Source organism: Suillus fuscotomentosus, assembly GCF_016647785.1.
Source record: "Suillus fuscotomentosus strain FC203 chromosome Unknown F5891scaffold_60, whole genome shotgun sequence".
Taxonomy (NCBI): Eukaryota; Fungi; Basidiomycota; class Agaricomycetes; order Boletales; family Suillaceae; genus Suillus; species Suillus fuscotomentosus.
In genome coordinates, this window is record NW_024539572.1 from 295085 (window position 1) to 309056 (window position 13972).

The 13972-nt window shown below is 45.9% G+C and overlaps 3 protein-coding genes across 3 annotated transcripts; all 3 read left to right on the forward strand.

Annotated features, from left to right (window-relative positions):
* Window positions 1-68: 68 nt before the first annotated feature.
* F5891DRAFT_959379 (uncharacterized protein) lies at window positions 69-2475 on the forward strand (the record flags this gene model as incomplete). Its single annotated transcript, XM_041375653.1, has 4 exons — window positions 69-569; window positions 624-914; window positions 967-1278; window positions 1426-2475. 4 exons carry the CDS (start codon window positions 69-71, stop codon window positions 2473-2475), a joined length of 2154 nt encoding a protein of 717 aa, XP_041221575.1.
* A 587-nt stretch (window positions 2476-3062) lies between these two features.
* Window positions 3063-5787, forward strand: F5891DRAFT_1193638 (uncharacterized protein; the record flags this gene model as incomplete). Its single annotated transcript, XM_041367789.1, has 6 exons — window positions 3063-3856; window positions 4046-4407; window positions 4510-4818; window positions 4876-5036; window positions 5087-5414; window positions 5453-5787. 6 exons carry the CDS (start codon window positions 3063-3065, stop codon window positions 5785-5787), a joined length of 2289 nt encoding a protein of 762 aa, XP_041221576.1.
* Window positions 5788-6375: 588 nt separating this feature from the next.
* Window positions 6376-9059, forward strand: F5891DRAFT_1193639 (uncharacterized protein; the record flags this gene model as incomplete). The annotated part of the gene is made up of 12 exons (XM_041367790.1): window positions 6376-6741; window positions 6787-6972; window positions 7120-7423; window positions 7472-7596; window positions 7650-7667; window positions 7720-7773; window positions 7819-8173; window positions 8231-8268; window positions 8322-8507; window positions 8556-8702; window positions 8757-8938; window positions 8990-9059. The coding sequence occupies 12 exons, from the start codon at window positions 6376-6378 to the stop codon at window positions 9057-9059; spliced, it is 2031 nt and encodes a 676-aa protein (XP_041221577.1).
* Window positions 9060-13972: the final 4913 nt, after the last annotated feature.

Consider the following 13972-nt stretch of genomic DNA (forward strand, 5'->3'; position numbering starts at 1 on the left):
TGGCTTATTGATTCCGCAAGGTATTACTTACAGCTTCCTCGGAATCTCACGCGTCAATTGTACTACATATGACATTCCAGTGTCCTTCGTGCGGGAAAGGTGGTTTCAAGGATGATGTAGCCGTTGCTCGGCACATGAGCCAACCTCGCTCTGGCTGCAGTACATGGCTGCAGGATTTGATATGCTCGCGCTCTGAGTCTGATATGGACGATGAACCTGTGAGTACTAATACTATGGACGATGGACCACATACTATTCCCGACATCGAGACTGGTGGTTTTGGAGATTGGGATGAGATGTTTGGAGGGAGTAGTAGTGAGCGCCAGGCTTACGAAGAGAGGACACCAACTCGTAACTCAGAAGTCATCGACTTGTATCCTGACTGCGCTCGATCATACGGCAGGGGCTACACATTCCTCGATGTATTCAATTCAGACGAGAACAGCAAACACTGTGCAATGAACCCGTATTATCCATTCAGTGGCCAGAAAGACTGGGAAGTTGGGTCATGGCTACTTCGCTCTGGATTAAGCATGGGGAAGATAGACAGTTTTCTTTCGCTCGACATGGTGAGTAATAAATTCTTTTTGATAACATACAATTTTTGAAGGTGTCTTCTTTAGATAAAGACCCTTCCGTTGTCGTTCCATTCGGCCAAGGAGCTGCATGGCAGAGCGGAAATGTTGCCTAGTGGCCCGCGCTGGATGTCTCAAGTAGTACCTACAGCACATCCCACAAAATTGCCTGTTGTCTTGTATTGGCGTGATCCCTTAGATTGTATTTCGGGCCTTCTCAACCACCCTGCCTTTCACAATCATCGAGACTTTACGCCTCGCAGGGTGTATAGCACTGCGCAGCGGCTGTGCCGTGTATATTCAGAGTGGATGACTAGTGATGATGCGTGGAATATGCAGGTACGTATAGTTTCATCTGTGCGAGTCGTCGTACTTATCGATTTTCGGACAGTCGGCCCTACCAAGAGGTGCAACACTCCTGGGGACCATCTTATCGTCTGACAAGACGAATATATCAACCATGACGGGTGACAGAGTTGCACACCCCCTTCTGATTAGTCTTGCCAACATAGGCATGTCCACGCGACTCAAGTCGTCTTCGAATGCCTTTGTGCTTACTGCTCTACTTCCTGTCCCAAAATTCATCTACAAGAAAAAATGCATGCGAGGCGTACTTGAGGATTGCCTCATTCACGAATGCTTAGATATTGTTCTCCGTCCACTCAAGCTGGCTGCTCACGAAGGAGTCATGCTATCGGACCCTGTTGGACACAGTCGCTACTGTTTTACACCACTTGCGAGCTACATTGTCGATACCCCGGAGGCCATGATGCTGGCTTCTGTTGGCAGGAAAACCTCCCCAGTCACTACGGCCATGTACAAACAGTTTGGAGACCCTTTCCGTCATGAGCCTCGCACACGAGCAACTACACTCTCCCAGCTGGACATTGCGCGGAGTAAAGCTGATCCCAATGACATCGAGATATTTTTTCGCAAAGCACAGAAGTTTCGTTTGAATGGCGTGAACGCACCATTCTGGATGGATTGGGTCCTCAGTGATCCATCACATTTTCTCACTCCCGAATTTCTTCACCTCATTCATCGCGAGTTCTACAACCACGACACAAAGTGGCTTATTTGCGCAGTAGGTGATACAGAGATTGACTTTCGGTTCTCTGTGTTGCAGGCTGTCACTGGGTTCCGTCATTTTCATGGCAGGATTTCAAAACTCAAACAGGTTACAGGACGTACTCAACGCGACATTCAACGCTCAATCATTGCAGTCAGTGCGGATGCAATTCCTAGCGCAGTGATGACTGCTGTACGAGCTCTGATGGACTTTCGATATCTCGTACAGTCACCCGTAATTGACGACATCCTACTCGCCCGAATTTCCACTGCACTTGATCATTTTCACGCTAACAAAGATGCTATTATAGAGGGTGGATTTCGTCGTGGTCAGCGTGGCAGAGTTATCGAGAACTGGTACATACCGAAGCTTGAGCTTATGCAGTCCATAGTTCCAAGCATAAAGAACACTGGAGTTCCTCTGCAATGGACAGCCGATACCACGGAGCATGCCCACATAACAGAAATCAAAAGTCCTGCTCGCTCGAGCAATAATAATAATTACGATCCCCAGATATGTCGCCATCTTGACCATGCTGATAAATGCCGCTGCTTTGACCTCGCTATGAGTCTGCTCGACAATGTCCCAGACTCAGGGCAGCAGGATCCAGATGATGATGAGAAGGATGAGAATGTCGATTTCGACATGGACGATGATCACGATATCCCAGCAGACCTTCTTACGACAATGAAACACCCTGGACATTCGTGTCCAATCACAAATTACTTCAGAATTGCCAAGGTCCTCCAGCACAGGGAAGTGGGGACAGTCATCATTAACAACAAGGCGAGGTACTTATGGCCAGAAGATGGTCTTCGTGGTACGTTATGATCTTATGTCACGCTGAATCTCTACTTATTGTCAAGTCGCAGGTCATATGATTGGCCAAATCAGGCTTATCATGCGTGCTGTTGGAAAAAGTGGCACGAATTGGTCATGGAAGGACCACTTTCTGGTTTACATGCATGGCTTTGACATTGTTCCTCAAAGCTCCGGTGCTGATGATCGTGAGCCAAGTATGCAGCTCCACTTGCTCAAATGAGCGAAGCGTTCGAATGGCACTTGGGTGGGCGATGTCATACCTGTGACACAGCTCAGAGCACCTGTCAACCTTGTCCCTCGCTTCGGTGCAAGTGCAGACAACCGTCTCACCCCATATAATAGCATGGAACATGCTTCTCAGTTCTGGCTCAACAGGTATTGGGATAAGAATGTATATTTTCCCCTTTCCATGTAGCTTTTGGTGTAGCTTCCGTGCGACATTCGTGATGGTTGAGTGGTCTTATCTAGCCTATGCCAGAAGTTATTCTAGTCTGTTTTATTCTTAGATCACCGAACTGAGTACTGAGTTTTGATGGGCGCTATTATGTGGCGATAAGCTCTCATTCTTTGTGCCATTATTGTCCGTGTACAAAAAAATGGTGTTCTTTTTCAGGACTGTTGACAACGGAATCAAATTGTCATCGTTGTTGTCTATCCACGATGTCACCGACGTCCATACTATGAACAAGATCACCTCTGACGAGCTCAATCGTCTGGTCACTCATGAGGGTTCACCAAAGGCCTCGCAACCACTGGGACACCTGCTCTCCAAAATATTCCAGTCTTTCACGGTTCCTCTTCCCGATGTATTCAGCCTTAAAATCCCATTCGGAAAAATCCTTTATCGTAACCAACGCATCAACGAGAAATTCAGTGGGACGTCGCCCGATACTCTTGTGCCACTGTACGATACTGAAGCAAAGGCTTGGAACTGGGCCCTTCCAGTTGACCCTCCTAAAAATGCCAGTAGTAGTCGTTCGGGTGCAGACTCAGAGGGCGAGTCAGAGGGTGATGATATGCAGAAAGCAACTCACGAAGAAATCTTTGCTGCATTTCTCAATGCTCTGGCTGGCTGCTTAGCAGCGTTGCAGCCCAAACTAGTAGAAATGCGCTTTGCAACCAGCACATGGAGCGCAGCCAGTGCACAGAAGGCATTACCTGGCAGCGACATCAAGCGCAAGCCAGATCTCGTTTTATCTGACGATATATCGGCAAAGTGGGGGAACATCAGGGTATCAGCCGAACTCACTCACAGTCGATACCGGCCTGCGATGCGACTCGGGAAGGCTGCAGATACTCATGCCTATATTATGATGAGTGAACAGCCATGGAGGCGCTTTGCTCTCATATTATCATTCACAGATGAATATTGCCACCTTAGAGTCCTAATGTATGATCACTCTGGTGGCGCCGTGTCTCCTCGCTTTGATATTTAAAAACAACCGGACATATTTTCACATATAATCGCTGCCATCAATTTCGGGAGTCTAGAGTGTGTCGGCTATGATCCGACAGTCTCATTCTCAAAGATTGTTTCACCACCCCGATTCAAAGATATCAACTGCTATCATCCCATTAGAAACGCTCCTGCCCGACCAAGTACGACGGACTGTACTGTTGCCGTATCCACTTCCTCCCTTCCATTTCCTGAGGATCCTGATGGAGTGTCGTCCAGTGATGCCCTTGAATCAGTAGTTGCTAGTGACTCTAGTGACTCTGACTCGACGGAAGAAGGTCCGAGTGGTTCCGCTACACATTACTCAATGGACGAAGAGCATTTCCCACCCCCCTCCCTCCCAGTGCACCCCACTGCAACCCGTAGTGCTCCCCTTCTCAGCCTCGCATCCCAAATGCCCCAGGCTGAGATGACCGAGAGCATCTATTCTGTCACCCCTCTCTCTTCCCAATTCCCTTACTCTGCTCAATCACCTGAACCTTGCAGTAAAATCTGTGTAGGGCAGAAGGTCTACACTATAAGAAGAATCATTTTTGCGAGCTGAGGTCTTGTTGGTCGCGGAACCGTTTGCTATTTGGCAACTTTAGACGATGAAGACTACATAATAAAAGACCATTGGGTTGTAGGCAAGGATGACAATGTAGTCTTGAACAAGATCAAGATGCTGGAATTGATGGATGGCCTCCCTGGCATTCCAAAGCTGGTGGATCATTGGGTCGTTGAACAGTCAGATGGTGATCCCGATGTTACCCGAAAATATTGGCAGAAAGAACGCCGGAGTACCAGGGGCACTAGTCGTACTCATGTACATCTTGTCTTGAAGCCATGTGGTCGCCCCCTTCACATGTTCCGAACACTGAAGGAGTTTGTGTGGGCACTAAGGGATATCGTTAAGAGTAAGTTTTTAGTACTTTGGGGTACAGGTGTCTTGGACTGATACTCTTTGATGTTAGTTCAACAAGCTGCGGTGGAGGAACATCAGATTTTGCATCGGGACTGTAGTCTCAACAATGCGATGATCCTAGACGAACCTGAAGGTAGTGAAGGGTTTCTTATTGACTGGGAGTTTGCCGTTTGGATTGCCTCAGATCATAAATATCCCATTGGCAGTACAGTAAGTACACCTTATTCATTAAATATTCAGTTCATTAATTGATTTGCCAGGGCACAGTCCCTTTCATGTCACGCGGACTTCTCAATCAATATGCGGTCCTGCAGCAGGAGGCGGACCTGGAATTGAAGAGGAAGAAGACGGCGAAGAAGAAAGAGACTCGGGGACGCAATTCAGTCGACAAACCAAAAACCCCGAAATCATCCTCTGATTCTCTGGCGCTACCTGTATCATACGTCATCCAAGGCTATGTGGATGACCTGGAGTCCCTTTTTTCGTGTTCGCTTGGGTTTGCATCAAGTTTTGTGGTCCCAATGGTATGGTGCGGGAGCGCTTGCCCAATTCGTTGGTGGATCGTTGGACCAGCCTTGACCTGGGATCGTGCGCAGCCTTCAAGATCACCTTTTTCGCTTATCCAGGAGAGGAAAAGCGTCTCACAGACCAATTTCACCCGTACTTCAAGCAGCTGATCCCCCTTGCAGTAGAGTGGCGTAGAGTTCTGGTGGACAACATGATCCACCCCGTTACCTTCGACACCATTCTCGCTGTACTCAACTCTCATCTCGACAAACTCCCCGACGACGAGGAGCTTGTATCTGCTGTGGACATGCTCAGGAATGATGCTGCCATTCTCACGAAACGTGTTAAGGGCAAACAGATTGCTTCAGACCCTCCCTCTGTAGTAGCACCCAAGCGGCAGAAGTCTCATCATAGTGATACCAAGTCTGACTCAGCATTGGGCAGTGACGCATGACCAGGAGGTGAAGCCTACTCATTACACATATTCAGCTATTTTTCTTCTTTACTGACTTAGTATGAATGACATGTTTAACTTTAGCAGTAGTATTTCTAGAATCTCGCTGGCTTGTACTATTAGTATGTTGCGTTTTTACTATAGTTCACTGACCGGTACCTATGATATTGTTGTTCTGACTATATCATTCTTTTTCAAGCTTTTTTCAAGTGTTTATCTTTTTACAATCAAGATACTAGTAGTATGCCAGGATCTGATATAGTATCACTACTAGTAGGTTCTGGCACGATTCATGTTATGTGTAGCATTTTCGCTTACATGATCGGCAATTTCTCTTATGAGTACTATTACCAATGACGAAGGTTTTTTCACGCTAGTCATGCAAATCGATTTGGAGTACGACGTGATAGTAACAATCCTCATGGTGGTATGTTTCTTTATTACTATCATTCTTATTAATGATAAACTTTTCTCTCGCTACCCATACAGCTATTAAGTATTAGTACACGGATGAGCCATGGTATAAAATCATCGTAAGTCTGGGATAATTTATCAGAGTCACTTCTTCCTCTGTTCTTCATTACAGTCATGCCTCCTCGTGCCATCGCCAGTCCTAAGAAGAAACGATCTGGCAAGCGCAAAGGATCCGATGCTTCAAAGGCCAGCTTGCCAAAGAAGTCTCAGGCTGCAGACATTGCTGAGGTACCCAGCACGGTACCCCTCGTGTCCCTTGGCCTGACTGGAGCAGAAGCGGAACAAAATGCTCCCCGGCGTTCTGGTCGCCCTAACACAGGAACTGGAGGTAGGAATGCACAACTGGAGAAGATTGGATCAGTATTGCAATCCAAGCCTCGGACTCAAGAATGTAAGGGTACAATGTCCCTTGGTCTCAATGTTCCAGTCAATCCTCAAGCCCCAGAACCGCGTCGTAGAGGTCGAAAGAATCATTCAAAGGTAGGCGTCCAATTAATTCTGTTACTCATATTGATTGTTTCATAGGCAGTTCCTCCACCCTACAGCTCACTTGTTAGGGATGCTCCAGATGCCCCAGCCAAGGACATTATCGCCACAGGGCCCAGCTTTACATCCCAGCAACCTGGTGGAAGGTTTGGATTTGTTGCTCCAACAGAAATAGCTCATTCCAGTACTGCCCAGCCCAATATTCAGGCATTGCACAACCCGCATGTCACCATTGGGGCGAAGGACGCTGAGCAGCGCGCTCGGGATGCCATTGCTGAGCAACGAGCTCGAGACGCCATTGCCGAGCAATGAGCTTGGGACGCTATTGCTGAGAAGCGAACTCGGGATGCAATTGCTGAGTGGCATACCCAGAACGCTGTCTCTGAATATCCAGTGGTTTTGCCAAGGTCTGTCTTTCGGGAGGAGAATTTAGATCCAGCCCTACGTCAGCATGATGACACTGTTAGGGCTCAGCGTCGTCTGACGTCGTTTGAATCTGATGACAGTGACTCTAAAGACTGTAGCAGTGATGACAGCAATGATAGCAATGATAAAGATGCTGATGAAGAGGACAGCGGAGAGGATGACGAGGAGGAGGGGGGAAATGATGATACGGTCAAGAGCTCACAGCAGTTTGGTTGGGGGGAGGCTGGCCGATGCCAGAAAGAACACCCAGGTACACATTCTCGTGGTGTGATTTCGCTTCACTAATTCAATGTTATAGGGTTTGTGGAGGATGTACCACCTTTGCAATCTCCAGTCGCTCGCCCTCTCACACCTGAAATTCAGTTCCAGTACTCACGCGATGAAGATGATGTAGTTGCCCAGACGAGCCTTGATAAAACCTCGGTAAGTTTTCTGCTCAAGCCGGGAGTAACTCTCATTTTATATTGTTAATCCAGCAGAACGAAAGCTCTCAGGTATGGCCATATCGTTCAATTGTATCATGCTTACCATTGCCTTTCTTTCAAGGACCCTCTGGATATCTCACCAGGACCGCGGCGGCAAGCATCCCAACACATTGAGGTGAGATCAGGGAGACCATTTTAATTGACGCTCACCATCGAGCAGACCATCACCTCGAAGCCTGAGGATGTACTACAACGCCACCATAAGAAAAATGGAAAGCCCCGTCTTCCTGATCCTGAATCCCTCGAACTGCTGAATCAAGTGTCCGAGTGTGATGTTCAGCCATTGAAAAACAAAAAGTCTAGGTCATCGCGTGGTGGGCCAACACCTGATCAATTATCTTGGTACGGACCACACTGGAAAAGTTTTTTGGAGGACGCCAAAGTAGAATGTCGTGCACAACATGCCCTGGAGAACCCGTTTCCAACTTTGGTGAAGAATCTTCCAGGAACAATCACTGAAGTTGTCATTGCAGTATTGGTTGTGTGGGATACGAATGGTAAACAATTTGAAGCTGGTAGGCACTTGTTCGTTCTCATTCGTTCTCGAACTAATATGTCATATTCTGATGCAGGGGTTTGGCCAGAACAAAAATTTAATATGACTCGGTTGGTGCATGCATAACTGACTTTGTGCCAATATCTCGTTGACAGTCTGTATTAAAGCTGTATGACGATCTTTCGACTTGGCGATCTGACTTGAAGAAAACAGCCATAAGCATTGCACCAGTATCATATTCGCTTATTCCTCCGCTTTCTGTCCCCGTTCAGGAACGTGCTGCTTGGGTCGAGCACACTGCTGCTGAATTGATCAAGGAAGCATTCTTCTTACACTTTGGGGTGGATGATCAGGTAAGTGATCTTGTGGTGATCGCAACTCTACTGATGGAAGATTTCTAGGGGAGAACACGAAACTTCGCTCATCCCGCCCTTCGTGAAGCTGTCATCACATTCTTTTACACAGGACCATATCGAATTGCACGAAGGATGCCGGAGACCTTTAGCACGGAATTGCCACTCTCATGTTTGGCTTTGGTTGCTGCGGCAGTAATTTCGTCTCCCTCGCCAATGTCATGTGTTAATTTTCTGTCTTGAAACTAGTTCAATTGTGTCTTCGATGGTCTTGTGAAAAACGGACATGGGAAGTCATACCTAAACTTTTCCACCAAGGACTACGGCCCTGTCTATTGTCGGATGCTCAAATTGCTCAAACATATCCTTGAGGATGTGTATCATGGGCCTAGGCTGTCAGCTCAACTGCGAGAATGGGCTGCAGCAGGATGGTGAGGATCTTTTCTCTCTGATAATTTTTTTACTGATTTTCATTTGTACAGGGCTGCAGCTATGAATCTCGAAGGAGTTGTTAATGCCAGACACGACCACCTGCAGATTCTTCTTGACTAAAAGCTTCGTATTCCCGCTGTCACGAGTTCCAAATACAAACCATTATTCGTTCCTTAATTCTAAATCCTTTAAGTGCCCAGTCACAGCGCCTGTCCCTAAGAATATGTTTACTGTTGAAGAAGTTCCTATTATTGCGTCTATTGTAGAATTACCAGAGTCATGTGATCTATCGGACAATGCCGAAGATGTTGATGTCATGCCTCGCGACACTCTTGGAATGTTCCAGAGTCTTACTGCGGCTGCAGCACATGTTATGACATCATAGTTATATATAGAATCATACGATACCTTTAATTATTCTGATTGGTTAGTTAGTTCATACTCAGTTTCAATCTCAGTTTCAATATGTGTATATAGGTAGCTCATCATAGTCAGTAGTTCTTTAGTTCAAACCTCTTGTATCTCCAAGTGAGCAATCCAAGACGTACCTGCTGCCTTATCCTCTTTGTGACTATCTTGTTGTTTGAGTCCTAGTCTCTGCCCTGCATTAATTCATTTAAGGGGTTGTGACACCCGCTCCCCAGTTTATGTCAAGCATTTATCGTTTTTGGCGCACGTATCATTGTATTTACTGTTTGTCGTGGTCATGTGATTCAATATATTGGTTTTGTTTTTTTGTTTTAAAATTTTTGTGTTGTCCAGTGTGTGTAAGCAGTACAGCGAGCAAATGTCTGTACAGCTCCGGGTCTCTGAGTGCTCTGTGGGTGTCTGTACAGAGATGGACAGCGAAAGAATTTGCAATTCAAGTAGATTTTCGTAATTACTGGGCAGTCTGTAGGTGTCTGTACAGAGATTCACAGCGCAAGGTGTCGCTGTGATGGACTGGCTAATTGGGACCAAGCTGTAGTGCTTGCACGCTGTACAGCGCTGCACAGTGCAAAGTGGTTTACTGATGACTGAACCGGACTGGGTCCAGTCCATATTTTGTTCGGTTCAACCTATGCTCCCTGTGGTCAGGTTCTGGGTTCATAGTTCTCTGACTTATTGTATGGACTAATTGAACCTGTCCGAACCGTGTTCAAACTGCAAGCCTTGATCTCCAAGAATGGGAGCTAGATGATCTGATGTAGTGATAAAAACTGTACAGTTATTCAAATTTCACTTATTTCAGCCAGCTAGTAGTAGATCTTGGTACGATTATCATAAGATTCATAACTAAATTTGCCATCATGGATCAAAACCAATGTGCGCTCAATGCAGATTGCTCTCTCAAGGATGCATCTGAAATTGATTGGGTGCACTCTCCTTCACATGCAACTACAGATCTGATACTCACAGCACCGAGCTCACCATCACCTCAGATTACCTGGCTATCCAGGGATCTTCGGTCCCTTGTGAACGAGCATTTTCCCATGCAGGACTCACAGACACCAAACACTGTGCTCGACTTTTGCCCGAAAATTTTGGTGCTAGCATCAGGAAATCATGAGTTTACTTAATCCTTACTTTTTCAAACTTTTCTCACTTATTTAAAATGGACCTACTTTTTTTCTGAAATTTGACAACTACTTCAAAATTGAGTATTCCAATATGTTTGTTGGGCCTGAGAGACATGTTTCATTGCATCAGACCAACAATTAGTGACTAGTATGAAGCTTGAGTGACACATTAATGCTGATGATTTTCTTCCTTAAATGTTCTCTTGAGGTACCATCTTGCAAATTGAGAGTCTAATAATTTTATAGCACACATTTATAACAATGGTTAACAGATTCTGATAGTTCAGTTGGGACCAGGTAGTGATTTAAGAAAAATAAGTAGATCCATTTGAAATAAATGGGAAAAGTTTGAAATAAGTAAGGAATAAGTAAACTCATGATTTCCTGATGTATTCAAACAGTCAAAGGTCGGTACAAGAAAGAGCGGCAGCAGCAGCAGCAGGAGTCACTGGATGCCCAACGTGCGGCACAGAAAAGACGGTGGAACGAGGATTCATTGGCGCAGGTCGAACGAACTTCATAGTTAACATTATTGCATATTGTTCATCGCACCTAGTAAGACAAAGATACCAATGTAGCTGAAAAACGGTTCGGACCTGGTTCGGACCTGAACTGGACCCTTGGTGGACTGGACCACCGCTGAACACGGTCCAGTTTCAGGTTCAAAAGTACTCACCAAAACCTGGGAGGTCCGTGTTCAGGTTCGACAAAAATTTGCTCGAACCGGACTTGAACTGGACATCGGCAACATTAATACGTCATGTGAGAGCTGTGATGGAGCTCAAACTGCACCGGTGCTATATCTTGCACGAACGCTGTCGTTATACACCACTAACCTTCCCCACTTGCCTACACCCATCCCTCGAACATGACCTACGTCTCAAATTATCCAAGTTGGTGGCCGTATATCAGTTCAGATATTTTTGTCAGCTATTGGGGAGGTTTGTCGCATCAAGACGTCTAGATCTAATCTTGACATGCAGTCTCGCAGTTGCCGCAGGCGTCGTGGTGGTATATGATTGGGGTGAGCAGGGCAATGTTCGAAAATCGCTGATATTCTCATGATATTTTCAGTCTTAACACTCGGACAAGAGGTACGTCGATGTTATCGCTGGAGCAGCCAACTCGCTAACAATGGTGTCATAGATTGAACTCATCTGGGTGAGTTACAAGAGTTCCGTATCAGCAGAAAACAAGAGCATGCAATGAATTCGCGACAGAGACAATGCTGGTCTCTCATGACTGTGTTGTATTTGACTGTTCGTACCTCATATTGTGCTTTAGCATGGTGGGCGACTTGTGCTGACTCCAAAATGTTCTAGATACGCTATATTGGAATACCGTTTTCTGTGTATGTGTCGAGATCAATAACTTTGCACTGTGCTAATCGCTCATCTCTGACAACTAGTGTCAACCTTCTGCATATGTCTCATATGCGCTGTATTTCATTTTCTGACCGGCGAGACACAGCAATTATGCCATCGGTATCGCTGACAGATGGAGTAAGTTCTCTGCGACCATCTCATGCCTATCCAATGATTCCAATCAATATGCTCGTATGCAGGGGTGAGTGAGATTCCAAGCATTGAACTTGGCTTGATATAATGACTCGATAGGTGTAAGTCGGAGTCTCTGATACTAGTGCGAGGGCGTTCACTAATTGGGAGTTTTAGGCATTATCACGTACTACACAGAGAGTGTGATAAATCTAGTTGTAACTGCCATGTTGGGCGGTGAGTCACCCAGGTGCAATACCTCTGTGATATTGACCTGACTGACACACAATGCAAGTCATCATGATTGCTCGGTTGCATGCCATGTATCATGGATCCAGAAAGATGCTTATTTTTCTTGTTATTATCTTCCTGGCTGTAATCATCACCTGAGGAGTGATCTTGGCAATAGACCTCGAGTATTCTGTATGGGGTAAGCTTTGCTTGTTGACATGAAGACCACGGCTCATTGGGCAAACACCAGAGGAGTTCGTACTCTCTGGCACGCATATATGCTATTATGTAGATGGAGATGGAGCGAACCACCAGATTTCGTATTCAACGGTTTGGATCCTTTACACTGTTTGGGAGGTCCTCGCACTGTGTTTTTCAGTTTGGATTGCTGTGAAACACTTCTGTGACCTGCGACGACTCGGCACATCGACAGGATCGACCATCAGGGACTTTTTCAGAGTGCTGATACAATCTCACGTTCTCTATTTTGCAAGGTGAGCTTGTGATGTGAATGCGGTTATATTTGTCTGCTCAAGTTCCGCACATGTTAGCTTTGTTGGTGTCTCTTGCCTCCAGCTTATTGAACTCTCTCCAGAAATCGCGGTGCGCTGACCTGTTGCTAATATCTACGTGTAACCACTGCTCACCAGTTCTATAGAATCTGAATTCTATTGCAGCTCAGATACTCTATGGTGCTGTTCAAATGTTATTGGTCGTGCAGATGTTTGTGCTGGGACCACGCCTCATCCTCAGCATTCGAGAATACAATGCCAAACTCGTGGCATGCTCCGACGCAGAAACTAGCATGCATTTGATTGTCTTCCATGAGCGTGTACATGTATCAATTAGCAGTACTGTATAGGGAAATGCTTGCCGAGTGGTCTGCAGGGAGGAGAAATTTGGTGCAGGATCCTTCGTGGTATTTATTTAACATGTGGTGTTTCGAGGTATATTTGGAAGGTCTAGGCAAAGCTATTTATTGTTGTATCACTACTGGTGCGAAGCACCCGCGCTTGAACCAAGTGGTAAGGTGAAATTATCCAGAGTGTCTAGCAACCAAACTGGTCCTTGATGACCGATGTTGAAATACAACGAAAATCAGTAAAAGTGCTTGATAGCTGATTCTGCACGTTGGTGTTCCACTGTCTGGACATATAGATACTGCGAATCGTGAAGATAACTAATCGGTGCTCAGATGCGATTTCCTCCATGCGATGGGCCATGGAGAATGAAATGAATGAATCGCGTACACTCATGGCTTGAGTGTACGTCTCTCTCGCGAATGAGCATGACAAGGATATGGGGTCTGCTGAGTGATGCATATGAGTGGAGAATAAGAAAATCGGAGGTTTAGGTCAGAGGACGTCAAGCGTACCTATCAAACTACTGATGAGGCATCGACTGCGATATCCTGTTGGAGCCCTCGCTAAGCGCGACTATCAGAGTAAAGTACCTCACGAGATACAGATATGGATCACAGTCCTAGGCCTGCCATTCCTGTAGGTACTATCGATGGAGACGCGAGGTGCATCGATGGCGGGATTAGGATACGTGTTCGATAAAGCCCCGCACTGAATCCGAAAATAGAAGCACCATGGACGAAAGAAGGATGGCCTAGATGAATAGATACCGAGCTAGATAAGGCATTAAATGATACAAATCCTGGAAGACGCACATTAGGACGACAACACGAACGAAAACCGATATCGGGAATTAGATTGTTGATTTTGTTATTCCGTTTTTGATT